The sequence below is a fragment of the Miniopterus schreibersii genome, assembly GCF_964146895.1.
Source record: "Miniopterus schreibersii genome assembly, chromosome: 4".
Classification (NCBI taxonomy): domain Eukaryota; kingdom Metazoa; phylum Chordata; class Mammalia; order Chiroptera; family Miniopteridae; genus Miniopterus; species Miniopterus schreibersii.
This window is the reverse complement of record NC_138105.1, coordinates 25,233,422-25,246,658: the sequence shown is the minus strand read 5'-3', so window position 1 is coordinate 25,246,658 and position 13,237 is coordinate 25,233,422. Positions and strand designations below refer to the sequence as shown.

Here is a 13,237-nt window from a genome sequence, read left to right as displayed (position 1 = left end):
TGACCCCTTTGACTCCTGTGGTACCTTCTAAGGACAGGGCACTTTAGTTCTTCCTGGCACCAGTGACAAGTGACACCTTGCTAGGGTTCTGGGTTCTAAGTTCTGGGCACAGATCGTGCCTCCCTAAAGCCAGGGCCTTACCTGCACCATTCGCTCAAACATGTGTGCTAAAGGCAAATAGGAAATGTGCACATCCGCACAAGTGGGAGCCCACTGACTCTGTAAGAAAACAGAAGGAGCCCAGGCAAGGCCCGGTCAGTCAGGCGGGCGTCTTACCTGGATCACTCTCTCAAACATGTGAGCCAGAGGCAGGAAGGAGATGAGCACATCGTCCTGTCTCGGAAAGATCACTTTCTGCAGGTGATGGGCATGGGAGACAGAAAGGAAAGAAACACTGACAGGAAGACAACAAGAGAGTCATAAAACAATAAAGAGAAAATGGTCCTGGAGGGGCAAACAGGAAGAGGGGGAGGGGAGTGGGGGGCACAGAGAAAGAGGTGAGATGAGAGGGGGAAAAACAAGTGAGAAAAAGAGAGGAGGAGGAGAGGGAGAGAGAAAAGGTGAAGAAATAAGAGAGGGAGAGAGGGAAAGAAAAAGTGGAAGAGAGCGAGGAGAGGGAGAGAGACAGGGCAGCATAGGAAGCGGAGTGTTAGGTCACAGCGCCAGTGGGTCTAGGTTATCTGCAGAAGCAAAGAGCCAAATGAAGCACACATAAACCAGCAGAGCCGAGCTCCGCAGGGAAGTCTCCTTTTGGGAAGGGCCTGCACCTCACTCGAGTCAGTCGGCGCCGGACAGGCCTCCCCCTCTCCCCACAGCTTCCAGGATCCGCTCCAGGCCCCATTTCACCAGTCTCCCTGGGCCACCTGGGCAGCCATTCAGAGGTCTCGGCTTGCCAGCACTTTCTAGTCATTCCAAAGAAAGGGGCCCAGAAAACTCTAGATCTACACCAACTGCAGCAGGGGTACATGCCCTGGACAAAGGAGGGGGCAAGGCCAAGCCCCAAACAGATGGCTGAGTCACAAGCCCTGGAAACAGGGCCTGAAGGGGAAGGCTGAGGGGGAGCCATGCTGTGTCCCCCAGCTTGTGACTCACAGATGGACTGACCTCAGAGACAGGGCTGGGCCAGGGGGTCTGCACAAGGCCTGAGCTCAGGGATGGGCCGTGCCTTCAGCTTTCCGTTGCTGGACTTCCCCGCTCTCTGTCCTTTTGCAGACACCTACATCCTCCTGGGTCAGCTTTCGGACAAGTTTGGACGAGATCTGGGAACCTGGCTCATGGCTCATGGCTCCTGACCAGGGCTCTACCAAATATCTATCTCTTTGGGGAATATGGTCCATAATGCCATCTGCTATGGATGTGGGTCATGGTTTTTCTCCACAGTGGTGAAAAAGCCGAACTTACATGAAAAGGTACATTCCTTGCTCCTTAAGGAAACTGTAGGAGATTCGGATACTCTCTACTTGCCCGAAAAAGCTCCTTCTTTCTTAGCCAATTATAAAATGCTAACATGTTTTTCTCAGGCCGAGATAGCAAGCTTTTTAAATTTTGGATTTACCTTTTTAAGTACAGCCTTATAAATTAGCAGTCGATGTTGCTTCTCGGACTCTAGGAGTCCTTCAACACAAAACGACTGAATTAAACCCTGGGCTACCTGAGAAACAACTATCTAAAGATTACTTTCTAAATAAAGGTACACACAACCACAGGCTTTTGAAGTTCAAAATGCAAAAACAGATTTATGTGTTTTACCTTCTGGGATCTTAGCACTCTTAGAAATCAACTGAGTATTTAGCAGGTGTGGATCATTTCGGTGTTTGGGGTTAAAAGCACCTGTAAAAGTGGGGTTGCTCTAATGAGAATAGAAACTTCTGCCTATGAAAGGCAGCCCAGATCACATTGGGCAGGGCTGTGGAGGCAGAAAACAAACCCCCGAAACCTCTGAGGTTTGAGGATGTCCTCAGGAGACGTCTGCATTCGTGAGTCTACTTTATTCACCTCTGTCACTTTCAGAAAGCCTGAGAAATCAGCCACCACGTTCCCATGGGTTAGCATTGCACCTTTTGGGTTCCCTGAAAAGAGAAAGCAAGAAGGCGAATTAGTTGGTAGCTAAAGGGCCACTCCTTAAGAACAGCATCCAAGCCGGCAGTCCCAGACACCCAGCGCTATCCCCCCAAGCCTCTGGCCTTTGTCCACAGCCACCCTCAGAGTCTTAGGCAAAGGAATGCTGCTTCGGGGACCTTTATCTTGTAGACACTTGAAGCCCACCTGGAGGCTCCCAGTAGCTCAGGACCAGAGGGCAAGTGACAGCTTTACTGGTGGCGTGCCTCAAGGGACTGGCTACTTGTGGCCTGAGCCTCACCCTCTCCTGCCTCCCTCAGGGAGCACAGGCTCTTGGCCCCTGGATTCCTCACATACACCCAGTTCCCTATGCTGCTCTCTGAGCTGGAGCAGATCTAATCTCGAGAAACCCGCAGCCAACTCTGCTGGCAGGAGACTTCCTTGCTGTGTCCAGTACCTGAAAAGGCCCAGGCTCAGGCCAGGCTGGAGGCCCAGAGGGCTGAAGCAGCCCTTCCTGCCTGCTCAGCAGCAGGGATAGGACATGGACGGTCTAGCTTTGTCATGTCATGACCTTTCACTGCTGCTTGTGAGGAAGCCCCAGGCTGCCAGGATGACTCAGAGGACCAGAGGCCTGGTGGGGACCCAGGGCACAGCAGGCTGGGGAGGGAGGCTGGCTTGGCCACCATTTCATGTCAGGGAGGACACACACTGATGTGCTGCTGGGTGGATGTGACTGAGCTCAAATCCTGGCCTTGCCTCTCACTGCCAGCAAGCGGTTCCTCCTCCCTTTCCTTACCTGGAAAACAGGGACAGTGATACCTACCTCACAGGGCTTCTCTATGCTCTAAGGACATAATCCATGCACAAGAGATGTTAAATTATAAGTTTCCACTGAGTCAGCAGATGCAATAGCTGTAAACTCCAAAGGAGTGGGGCCAGGCCATGTGCAGTTTGCCCCCAAAATATCAAGTAAACCAATGAGGTAACTTTGCAACCCTCACCCCAGAAAGCAGTAATCAAGGGCTGAGTGAGCAGAGATGAGAACATTACACTAAAGCAGCAAGCATCCATGAAACAAAGAGCAAGTTTTAAACGTCTGCCTCAAATTACCTTCCAGCTTCCCTCTGTCATTTACTTACTGTCCCTCCCACTTCCACCTGGTGGGGGAGGGGAGGGGCCTTCACCTGCAAGTGCGGAGGAGAAGCGAGGGACAGGAGAGAGGAGGGGGGCACGCCTTCCCCACCAAGCCAGCAGCCAGCCCAGCTGGGAGGGGAGAAGTCGCAGGGAAGCAGATTGATTCATACTTTGGATCAACACTTGTAATTCTGAATTAAATCCCATCACCACTGAGAAGGAAAATCTTGCCCGGATGATTCCACCACCAGAATCATGAGCCACGTGTCAGGTTCACATCATATTTTCTATCTTTCCCCACTGAAAGAACAACATAGGTGTCTATGAAGCTGAGAAGTGGGACACTCAGCGTGGAAGGGAAGCTACATCAGGGGCTATGCTGCTAAGGACACGCATGGCTCATGTGCTTGACAGGAAGATGACGACCAGAGGCACAGCACAGGCTTAGACTAACGCCAAGGAGGCCAAGTGTGCAGCCAGGCAGGGTGACATCAGGCAAGAGGCCTGCTCACTGCCCAGCTCTGCCCTGGCACCAGCCACATGCCTGGAGTGGGATGCATGACATTAAACACCACCTGTTTTCAGGCTCTGTATATCCCTCCCCCACATCCCACACCCCAACTGCAGGCACAGAGCCTGGCTGGGCAGGATGGTTCAACTTTCGATTGACTCCACAGCCTAGGAAAGCACTGGATGTGGGGCCTGCCCTCTCCAGCTGGGCCACAGCACATTTATGCATCATAAGTTCTTTCCCTGATACGGGGGCAGCATCTGTGACCAAGTGATCTATTAAAAGCCTGAGGGCACTCTTGGATGGCAAGGGTACAAAGCTAAAGGCCACAGTAGTGACCTGCCCCCAACCCAGGGCAGAGGGATGTGTCACCAAAATTTCACACTGTGAAACTCATGACACAAAGCAACATGAACCTGAAGGGCATTTCTGAATTCTGGGTTGGCTGTCAGCTCCTGGTTAGCGAGTGCTGTGTTACTTTTTCTCTAACAGGGTTTAGCAGTGTGCTGGAGATTCTCAAACCCACTTGAGTTAATGGTAAATATCCATCTCGAGCCCTGGCTGGTATGGCTCAGTTGGTTGAGTGTCATCCTGTGCACTGAAAGGTCGCTGGTTCAATTCCTGATCAGGGCACATGCTAAGGTTGCATGTTTGATCCCTGGTCAGGGTATGTAGGGGAGGCAACCGACCAGTGTTTCTCCCTCTCCCTCTCCCTTCCTCTCTCTGCAAAATCAATCAGAAACATATTTAAAAAAAATCCATCTCGATTCATGTTGCTCACAATCCACCCACATGGACAGTCCCTCCTGTGGGGCTGGTCAAGGATCTGCCAGATGCCTCAGGGTATGTGTCTGTAGCAGGCATGGGGAGCGCGAAGTCACTGCCCACCAAGAGCTATCAACAAGGTGGGCCAGCCTTCAATCTGGAGAAAGATGGCTGGAAACTTCTTGCCCACTTGGGGCAGGGCAAGTGACTTCTCCAGTGGTCAGATGAGATGGAGAGGCAGCAATGGGAAGAACACAGGGCTGGGAGCTGGCAGAGCAGGGCACAAGTCCAATACTTCCATTTGCTGGCGGAGTCCACTGGGACTGTCCTCATACCTGCTCACCTCACAGGCTGTACAGAGGTGCAAGTGGCACGGCAAGAGGGCGAACAGGGCACTGCAGGCTGCGATGTGCTGTGCCTGTGCGCATTCTGTCTCCCCCAGGAAGCCGTCCCTGTCTGTTCCTGCTGATGCTGTCAGCACCAGGCATGCAGTGCATCGTCTCCGCTTGTCCCCTTCCTGTCAGCCTTGACCATGGCACGCCAGCTCCAGCCTGCGAGCATCCGCACAGCCCTTTCATATACCTTCCCGTCTTCTACTTGGCACCTTTAAGCACCCTCATCACAGATGAGAATCGGGGACAGTGGTGGCAGAAGGGATAAGTGACTGGCTTCTAGCTCCCTGGAAAGTGGCTCTCAGACACCACACCCCACACTCCTGCAGTCCCTGACACAGAGACCAGGCAAGGGCAGGAAGCTGAAGGGTGAGAGCTGCTTCTTATGGAGAAATGACGTGACCCAGTGGCTCAGCCCTCCTCTGGCTCCGGCTCCGGGAGGTGGCAGGCCCCCACCCTGGAACTCCCAGTCCACACCTGCCCATCTGCGTCCAGCCACCCTGTGCTGCCCTGTCTGGGCCAGTGTATGAGAAAACACTGGGGTAGCAGGAGGGACCCAACATCCGGAGTCAGGCAAAGGACAAGGCTCAGCCCATCCCCGAGGGCACTAAGATTCCTGAGTCACCCTGACAAGGCTGCCAGGGAAGGGCGCAGGTGGTCCTGGCTGGCGACCTGGGTGCCTTTGCTTACCTGTTGTGCCACTTGTGAAACACACAATGGAGAGGTCACTGGGCTTTGGGGGCTGCAGACGTGAGAAGAGGCATGTGTTAAAGAGACCCAGTGTGACCAACCAGGGACTAAGACCCCTGGGCCCCTCCACCAGCCAGCCCTTCTGTGCACTCCCCCTGTGTGTGCTGTATGTGTCAGCACATATGTGTGCCCGTGTGCTGCAGTCAGAAAGGTGGGCAGGCAAGTTCCCGGGAAAGGGGAAAAGGAGCTGGGGCATGGATATCAACCTGTCCCACTAACCTCACACTCAGTCCTGCTCCCCACCCCCCCCGAGTCTGAGCTGAATACTAGGTGGGATGGGGCTGCAGTGGACACATCTAGGCCTCGACCAAAGATCTGACCATTCTAGTGGATGTGACCCAGTTCCCTCTCTTCCTTCCCACTTTCTCCCCAATGGTTGCGGTTGAGCTTGGGAACAGAATGTGTAGTCCAAGGACTGAGCTGCCCACTGTGTTGCCAAGTCTGCTCTGCATCAGGCCCTTAGCCTGGCACTGGGCACAGAGTCTGGGGGTCACTGGGAAGAGCCCACCAAAACTGCTTGCACATAGAGGATAGCTTCCCAGAGGAGGTGACATGAGCGGAGATGGAAGGACAAGCAAGATCTCTCCAGATGAAGTGAGGGTGAGGAACTAGCCCAAACACCGGCAGCGGCACAAGAGGTCACAGCATGCTGTTCTTAGAGGTCGGGGCACGATGTGTTCGAGATGGGCACATACCAGGGACTACCTGTGAAGGGCCTGGGAAACAGGGCTGTGACCTGCTCAGGCCCATGTATGAGAAAGCTCATGGGCATAGGGAGGGGAGTGGGGAGGGCTAAGTTGGAGGGTCGGCTGGAGGCAAGAGGCCTTGTTAGAAAGCTGAAAACCCCTGAATGGCCCCTCCCAGGGAGTAGCGAGCACTAGTGACTTGACCCTAGGCAATATCACTGAGGATGACACACAGAAAAGATGAACGAAGACAGCAGAGGCCATGGGGCTACTCAGCCCTGGGGTCCACTACTGGTTCTGTTGCTGCTTCTGTCCATCCCATCCTCTGGGGAGTTCACTACATTCAAAGAGAAAAGGAAGACTCCCAAACAAAAAGTTCCTGGAGAACCAAGGGTGACCAGGATTGGCTGCCCTTTTTTCTTCCTCCCAAACATCTGACTTCTGCTCCATGTCCCTCCCTGGACCTTCACCCACAGAAGTCCTGGGCACCCTGTGCAGGTATTTCCTGAGTTGCTCAAAGGAGCTGCTTATTACCACGGGGTTGTTGCTCTGGCCTGTCTGCTGAGCCCCAGTGCACAGTGAGAGGCTCTGAGAGCACAGGCCCTGCACACCATCCGCTCAACAAAGACCTGTTGGCAGGTGAGCTCACCACAGGAACATGAAGATCCTGCTGGCCGCAGTCCTAGAAGAGGAAAATACTGATTTTAAGTGATCAAAAGTTCTCATCAATAAAAAAAAAAATCAAAATAAACTCTGCACAGTATGCCTTGTTCCTGCGCCAAGCCCAGAGTTCAGGATTCTCTGCCCAGATGTGGCCCATGTCACCATCTCAGTGGCCTTTCCTCAGATACATATCCAGGCCTAGGCCACCCCCCTACCTTACAGAGGAGGCCTGAGGCCCAGGGGAAGGCCAGGCACTGTGCACATGCACAGTGGGATAGACAGCTTGAGGTGCCTGTGGTACATCTGGACACATGCTTAGGAGAGAGTGGCTGGGTGGCCTGGCCTTCAATATTAGTCAGGCCTGGAGAGGCGGATAGGGGTTGCCACCATAGGTATGGCCCCTAAAACCAAGGAAGGGTGCAAGTGTATAGGCATTATAGGTACAGTTAGGAGCAGACAGGGAGGCAGGAGAGGAGCTGGAGGGCCTAGGGGCCTAGATCCCATGGGGCAGAATTGGGGTCAGCTGCCAATGGGCAGGACCTGAGGCCCTGGGGGCCAGGATGTCGTGTTACTCCAGCAGACACCAGCTGCCACCAGCCTAACATCTTTGGGGAGGCCATGCACAGAAAAATTGGTTCTGCTGGCTGCTAGGGGTCTGGGACACATTTGCAAGAACCTCTCTGTGACTCTCAGACCTCATGTCTACAGTCTTTAGGCTCAGACAGGCTTATGGTTAGCTGGAAATGAGAAGCAGCCCTGGACAGGCTGACACCACCCCTCATGTGTTGGCACAGGTGTCATTAGCTGTGCTAGCTAACTGGGCCTGCCACCCAGAGGATGCCTGTGGGCACCGACCTCACCAACCACCACCAGCCCTGTGAAGCTTGCTGTCTCAGCCCTCAAATGGCCTGACCACCCACGACATCCACCCAAGGTCATGAGAAGGGCAGATAACCCACAACTCTTACTCGGGGGGCAAGCAGCTGTGGCCCAGCAAACAGCCCAGACAGAAGCAGCCCCTCACCTCCACAGCCTGCATGGACTTAATGACCACTCCACACTCTTGGCCTCTGTCTTTCAGAGTTTCCTCAAATGGTTCCATGAGGATGATCAGCTTGAGTCCTGGAGTCTCCTTCCGCTCTACGTGCTCCAGCAGAAGCTGGGCCTTCCGAGGTTTGTCCACAATCACAGTGCTGATGTCAGCTGCAGGAACCATCAAGGAGTGTCAGGCTGTGACTGTGGGCAGCACATGCTGGGCAGCAGAACCATGGGCTGTGTGTGCCACAGCTGGTGTGTAAGTAAATAGGTAAGACAGGCCCTCTGGGTTATGCGTTGCATATAGAGAAAAGTGTATAGGGGCTGGATGGAGCCAAGGGCAGAAGGCATGGCATCTCCTGGGGCGGTTTCCAAGCATCCCTTTGCTGAGGACTAAGGTCCTATCATCCCAGGTGACCTTGAGATATTTACCATCACTAGCATCTGCCCCAAGCTGTGTGAGGGTGGGCAGCCCCGGGGGGCTGGTGCAGAGGCTCCTTCTTGGCAGCCAGACCATGTGGAAGGAGTCTAACTGGAGACAGGTGGACTTAGGAAGCCACCTCAGGGACCAAAGTGGAAGCCCCTAGTGTTCTCTGAGAGTGCAAGCAACGTGCTTCTGATTAGTGTTAGACAACTGGCATAGCCTTAGAGGCTGTGGCCAGGGGCTGGCTGCCAGTGGCAGGGAGGGGGCAGTGGGTGGGCTCACCTGTGTTGATGATGTAGCGGATAGTCCCAGGGCCCAGGGTGTCATAGAGCGGAACCACAACCATAGAATAAGTGTAGCAGGCAAGCTCCGCAATGATCCACTGTGGAGACATGTGGGTCAGGGGTGGGGGAACACAGAGCAGAAAAGAGGGCTGTACTGCCCTGAAGCCCCGGCAACCAGGGTTCTTGCTCTAGATCCTGTGATAGAGTGTTCCCTTCTGGCCTCTGCATGTGACAAGGAATCTTTGAGGCTAATGGGTTGTTCCTGCTCATGCACAGCCTTCTAGACCATGCTTGCCCCAGGGAATTCTGGGAATCCAATCTCCAGGGCTGGCATGGGCTTCTTCCCCAGGTGGTTCCTTCCCCCGGCTCAGGGAGCAGCTGTGTGTTGGACTGGGTGGGATGTGAATGGAGCTTGGTGGGGAAGTCCATTCCCGATTAGGGGCAAAGCCAAGGGAGCAGGAGGGTGTAGCATGGATGAAGGATCTCCATTTTCTCTCCTGTCCCAGGCCCTACAAACAGTGGGAGCAGGGATGTTCTATGGTACCCAAACCCCTATTCCACTGATACTTCTAAAACCAGTCAAGGCAGATACTCACCTCTGGTCGATTTTGTGCAAAAATACCAATAAACTGATCTGTGCTTGCTTTACAATTGTGCTGGAGGAGTCCGGACCCCAGAAATTCAGCCCTGTCAGCCACCTGCACATGGGTATGGGGAAGTGACAGGAAAGCAGGGGAGGGACACCCCCAGGCGGCACTCCTACGGGTCTGAGAGACCTCCCCAACTCCCCACCCTGGTGTCTGGCAGCCATGTGAGGCTACTGCCGGGAGTTTGGCAGACAAGCCAGACAAGGAAAATATGACCCTCTGAGAGCCAGCAGGGTGCCCACAAGCCCCCCAAGTGCCAGGCCTGCGAGGGCAGACAGAGTGGAGCCTGTCCTCTATCACTCACCTCCTGGTAGGACAGCCACTGATAAGGCTGATTGGGCTTCCTAAAACCAAGGCACGGTCCATTTCCTACAGAGAGATAAACAGGTCTTGTGCAAAGGAGGAGGGCAGGGTAGAGGTGCTAGCAGACACCCGGATGGACACCCCATATTGTGGGGTGATCCATGGGCCAAGTGAACTCCCTCCCCTACCCCGCCCCCGCAGCTGCCTATCTGACCTCTGACCTGCTGAAGCCCCAGGAGGCCTAAAGTACACAAGCATGGCACTGCCCCAGGGATCAGGGAGGTCCAGGAATGGGGGCTAGTGCAGTGCTGTTTCCCACCATGACCTGTGTGATGTGGCCCCAAGAGAGCATGGAGACCTGGGGCCAGAGGTGGTAGTTTGCCTCTCTGCAACCACCTCCCTCTACCTCATACCCTGGGTCATCCAGACATCTTAGAGGCTCAGGGTCAGAATCATGCCAGCCAGTGGCCTGGTGGTTCAAGGCTCACCAGAGGCTACCAATGGAAGATACAGAGTTGGGCTAAGAGGCAGCTTAAGGTTAATTAGTCCTAGGGCTGGAACAAAGCTGAGGTCATTTCCTTTGGCCACATAATGCAGTTACTTCTCTGACTGGATGGGCAGAGGGCCGAGAGTGGCTTCTTTCCTCTGAACCTGGGCACCATTCAGCTGTCATGCCGCTGGTACCATGCTGGTTCACCCCCACCCTTGAACCTGCTCAACCCCTGCCAAAGCTCCTCCACAGCACCATGGTCCCTCTCACCTGAGATGCTAAGTCCACGAAGGAACACTTGGTACATGGTCCTGGCATCATCGTAGTAGTGGGTGAGCAGCTGAGGGCCATCTCCAATCACTGATCGCCGGGCACCACCACTGTCCTACAAGACAAGCACAGGCCAGAGAAGCTGGCTAAGGCAGGCAGTGGCTTGAGAAGGGCACCAGCATGCACCAGGCTGTACATAGCTTGAATACACACCCCAGTTGGAGCTGGGACATGCTCTCTGTGCACTCACACACATGGCCTATACACACCTGGACTGTACACACACAATGTGGCTTGTACACACTTGACCTGTATGTACCCATGCACACACAAAGTTGGCTCATTCACACAGGCCCAGTACACTGGTCTCCCACACACACACAGAACCCACACACCAGGTCAGCATATACAAAATGTTCCGAGTTTCACTGGCTGTTCATACCACCTGTTTCACTCATACAATGGAGCTGAGAGTGTTGGCTAGAGTTAGGCTAGCCCTGGCTTCATGATCAACCTGCCTAGGTGTCCCCCTCATCCCATCATCTGCTGCTGCTACACCCTTAGGTTAAGGATTATTTGGGTGCCATCCATCATCCACATAATAGTGTGAATTTTCTGAGGACTAGCTGAAGGTACTTGCCCAGGAACAGAGAGGCCCAGAAGGCTGTGGAGGGCACAGAGCAGTGAGCTCCTGCGCCCTCAGTGGTGTGGATCCAGAGTGGGAAGGCAGCAAATACCACCTGTGCCATGAACTAGGGAGAGGAGCTGGGGCTCTTGCACCTCCTCTCCTGTCACCCTGGCACCTCTCCTCAGGCTCCCCAAACCCAGAACTCTCCAGTACCACAGTTATACCTCTTCTCTGAGCATGATTTGGGCTGTTTTGAGCTGGCCCAGGGCCAGCCATCTCTTGAAACATCAGATCTGAGGAAAAATGTCTGAGAGCCATAAAACAGCCAAACTCAAAACCACAGGCAGCTTTCAACTGTTTTGTAATGGAAAATTCTGTTTGGTCAGTGAATGCTTCCTGAACACCAGGCCCACCAATAAGGGAAGCTGGGGACATATACCTTCAGACCTGGATAGCATTCAGGGTAACAAAAATGATAAAACAAGAGAGTGTGCCAGGGACAGAAGGGGTTCAGGTGGCGTGTGTGTCAGGGAGTGGCTACTGAGCTGGGTTTTGAAGGATACATAAGAGGCAGAAAGACAAGCAGGAAATGGTGGTCTTGCCAGAGCAAGAGCAAGTGCACATGCATGGGGCAGGAGACACAAGTGCATTCAGGAAACTGGACAATTCACGGAGCTCCAAGTGGTAAATGGAGGCCAGAGAGACCCCAGGTCAAGGCAAGGAGTCTGGACTTAAGGTTGAGGGCAATGGGGAACCAGGGGAGGATTCTAAGCTGGGGTGAGCGACATGACCCAAATTATGTTTCTCACTCTGTAGCATACAACAAATACTGCCAGGCCCTATATGATCTGGGCCCCCCTCACCTCATTTCCTACTCTCTCCTCTGCCTACTCCACAGCAGCCACTCTGGCTTTCTGTGCTCCTGGGTGAGAGGCAAGGGAGGACTCAATCTTCCGGGGAGGGAGACCTGAGCTGTGTCCTTGGCCTGTCCTCCCAGCCATACCCACAAGTTGCCTTTGTGGCCCCCACACACTGAACCAGGGTCATTCCCCATCCAGACTGTATCCAGAGCACTGGCACGTGGAGCCCAGACACACCACTTTCCTCCTCATACCTGCCTGTGCCGCAGTCACCCTTCTACAGCACAAATAGGCTCTGCTCCCACTACTGAAGACCCAGAATAGATCCATGCTGCCCCACCCCCAGGGCTACTTGCCCAGTTCATGTGACTTTGGCCTTGTTGACCTGTCCAGGTGAGTTGTCATTATAAGCTTACCCAAAACAACTAACTTTAGTGCTTTCTCTGTATCATCTCAGTGAATCCTACCACAGCCTTAGGAAGCAGTATTCTTTTTATTACTCACTTGACTGTTGAGGAAATTGAGGCTCAGAGAGTTAGGAAACTGCCAATGGCCATATAGCTAGTGAAAGGCACAGTCAGCCTTCAAATCCAAGGTCACCAAAGACCATTCTCGTCACCACTCTGCTAGCCCATCTGCAGCCTCTCTCCACTGCCTGGCCACCCCACACGAACCACCACTTCCCAAAGCCCCCAGGTGCATTATCACACAACTGTACCTTTCACACATCATTCTTGTGCTGGAAAAATGCCCCGAAGGACGCGGCCCTATCTCCACCCTCTCCCACCAGGCAAAACTCTGCCATGCTTATGCTCACCAAGATGCACCATCAAGAGAAAAAAGCCAGTGTACGCAGCATGGTATCATTAAAAAGGGAGTGGATAGCTCTACATTCTCTCATGGACAATTGTTAACATGGTTCTCAGGAGAGGAGAACCGGGAGGCTAGGGGAAGACGTGGAAGCTTCTCAGTTTGAGTCCCTTTGTTCCTCTTGAACTGTGTGACTATCTTATCTATTCAAAATGAATAGAATTGAAGTTCAGAAAAAGGCAATTCTTTAAAAGGCAAAATAAATTCCATAAGCTTAATAGAAAAATAAATATCACTGGTCCTTCTAGACTTAGCTTAGAATACCCTCCATCCAGGCTGGGGCACTGCACCTTCTTCCTCTTGTGTGACCTGGGAGGGCAGGGTGCTGGGGTGCGCTCAGCTCTGGGTCCTAGCAGCAGACCAGGGCTGGGCATTGGGAGAATCTGGAAGGGAATTGACCTGGCAGCCCCTTGAGAACCTGCATAGGCCTCTTACTGAGGCACCAATGAGCCAAGGCTCTCGCGCAA

General features: G+C 53.6%; 1 protein-coding gene across 11 annotated transcripts in view; it reads right to left on the bottom strand.

Annotated features, from left to right (window-relative positions):
• Positions 1 to 13,237, bottom strand: part of ACSL6 (acyl-CoA synthetase long chain family member 6) — a 54,931-nt gene that overhangs the window by 22,760 nt on the left and 18,934 nt on the right. For 5 of the 11 annotated variants that reach the window (XM_081136366.1, XM_081136363.1, XM_081136367.1 and 2 more), the window contains 9 exons: positions 10,413 to 10,527; positions 9,654 to 9,718; positions 9,299 to 9,400; positions 8,701 to 8,800; positions 7,984 to 8,162; positions 6,946 to 6,978; positions 5,551 to 5,602; positions 1,996 to 2,069; positions 277 to 354 (listed from right to left, as the gene is read on the bottom strand). In XM_081136366.1, coding sequence (XP_080992492.1) covers positions 277 to 354; positions 1,996 to 2,069; positions 5,551 to 5,602; positions 6,946 to 6,978; positions 7,984 to 8,162; positions 8,701 to 8,800; positions 9,299 to 9,400; positions 9,654 to 9,718; positions 10,413 to 10,527 — 798 coding nt within the window. Of the gene's footprint in view, positions 1 to 141; positions 220 to 276; positions 355 to 1,995; positions 2,070 to 5,550; positions 5,603 to 6,945; positions 6,979 to 7,983; positions 8,163 to 8,700; positions 8,801 to 9,298; positions 9,401 to 9,653; positions 9,719 to 10,412; positions 10,528 to 13,237 lie in introns of all 11 variants that reach the window. The other 6 variants (XM_081136364.1, XM_081136368.1, XM_081136361.1 and 3 more) reach the window with 2 other exon arrangements.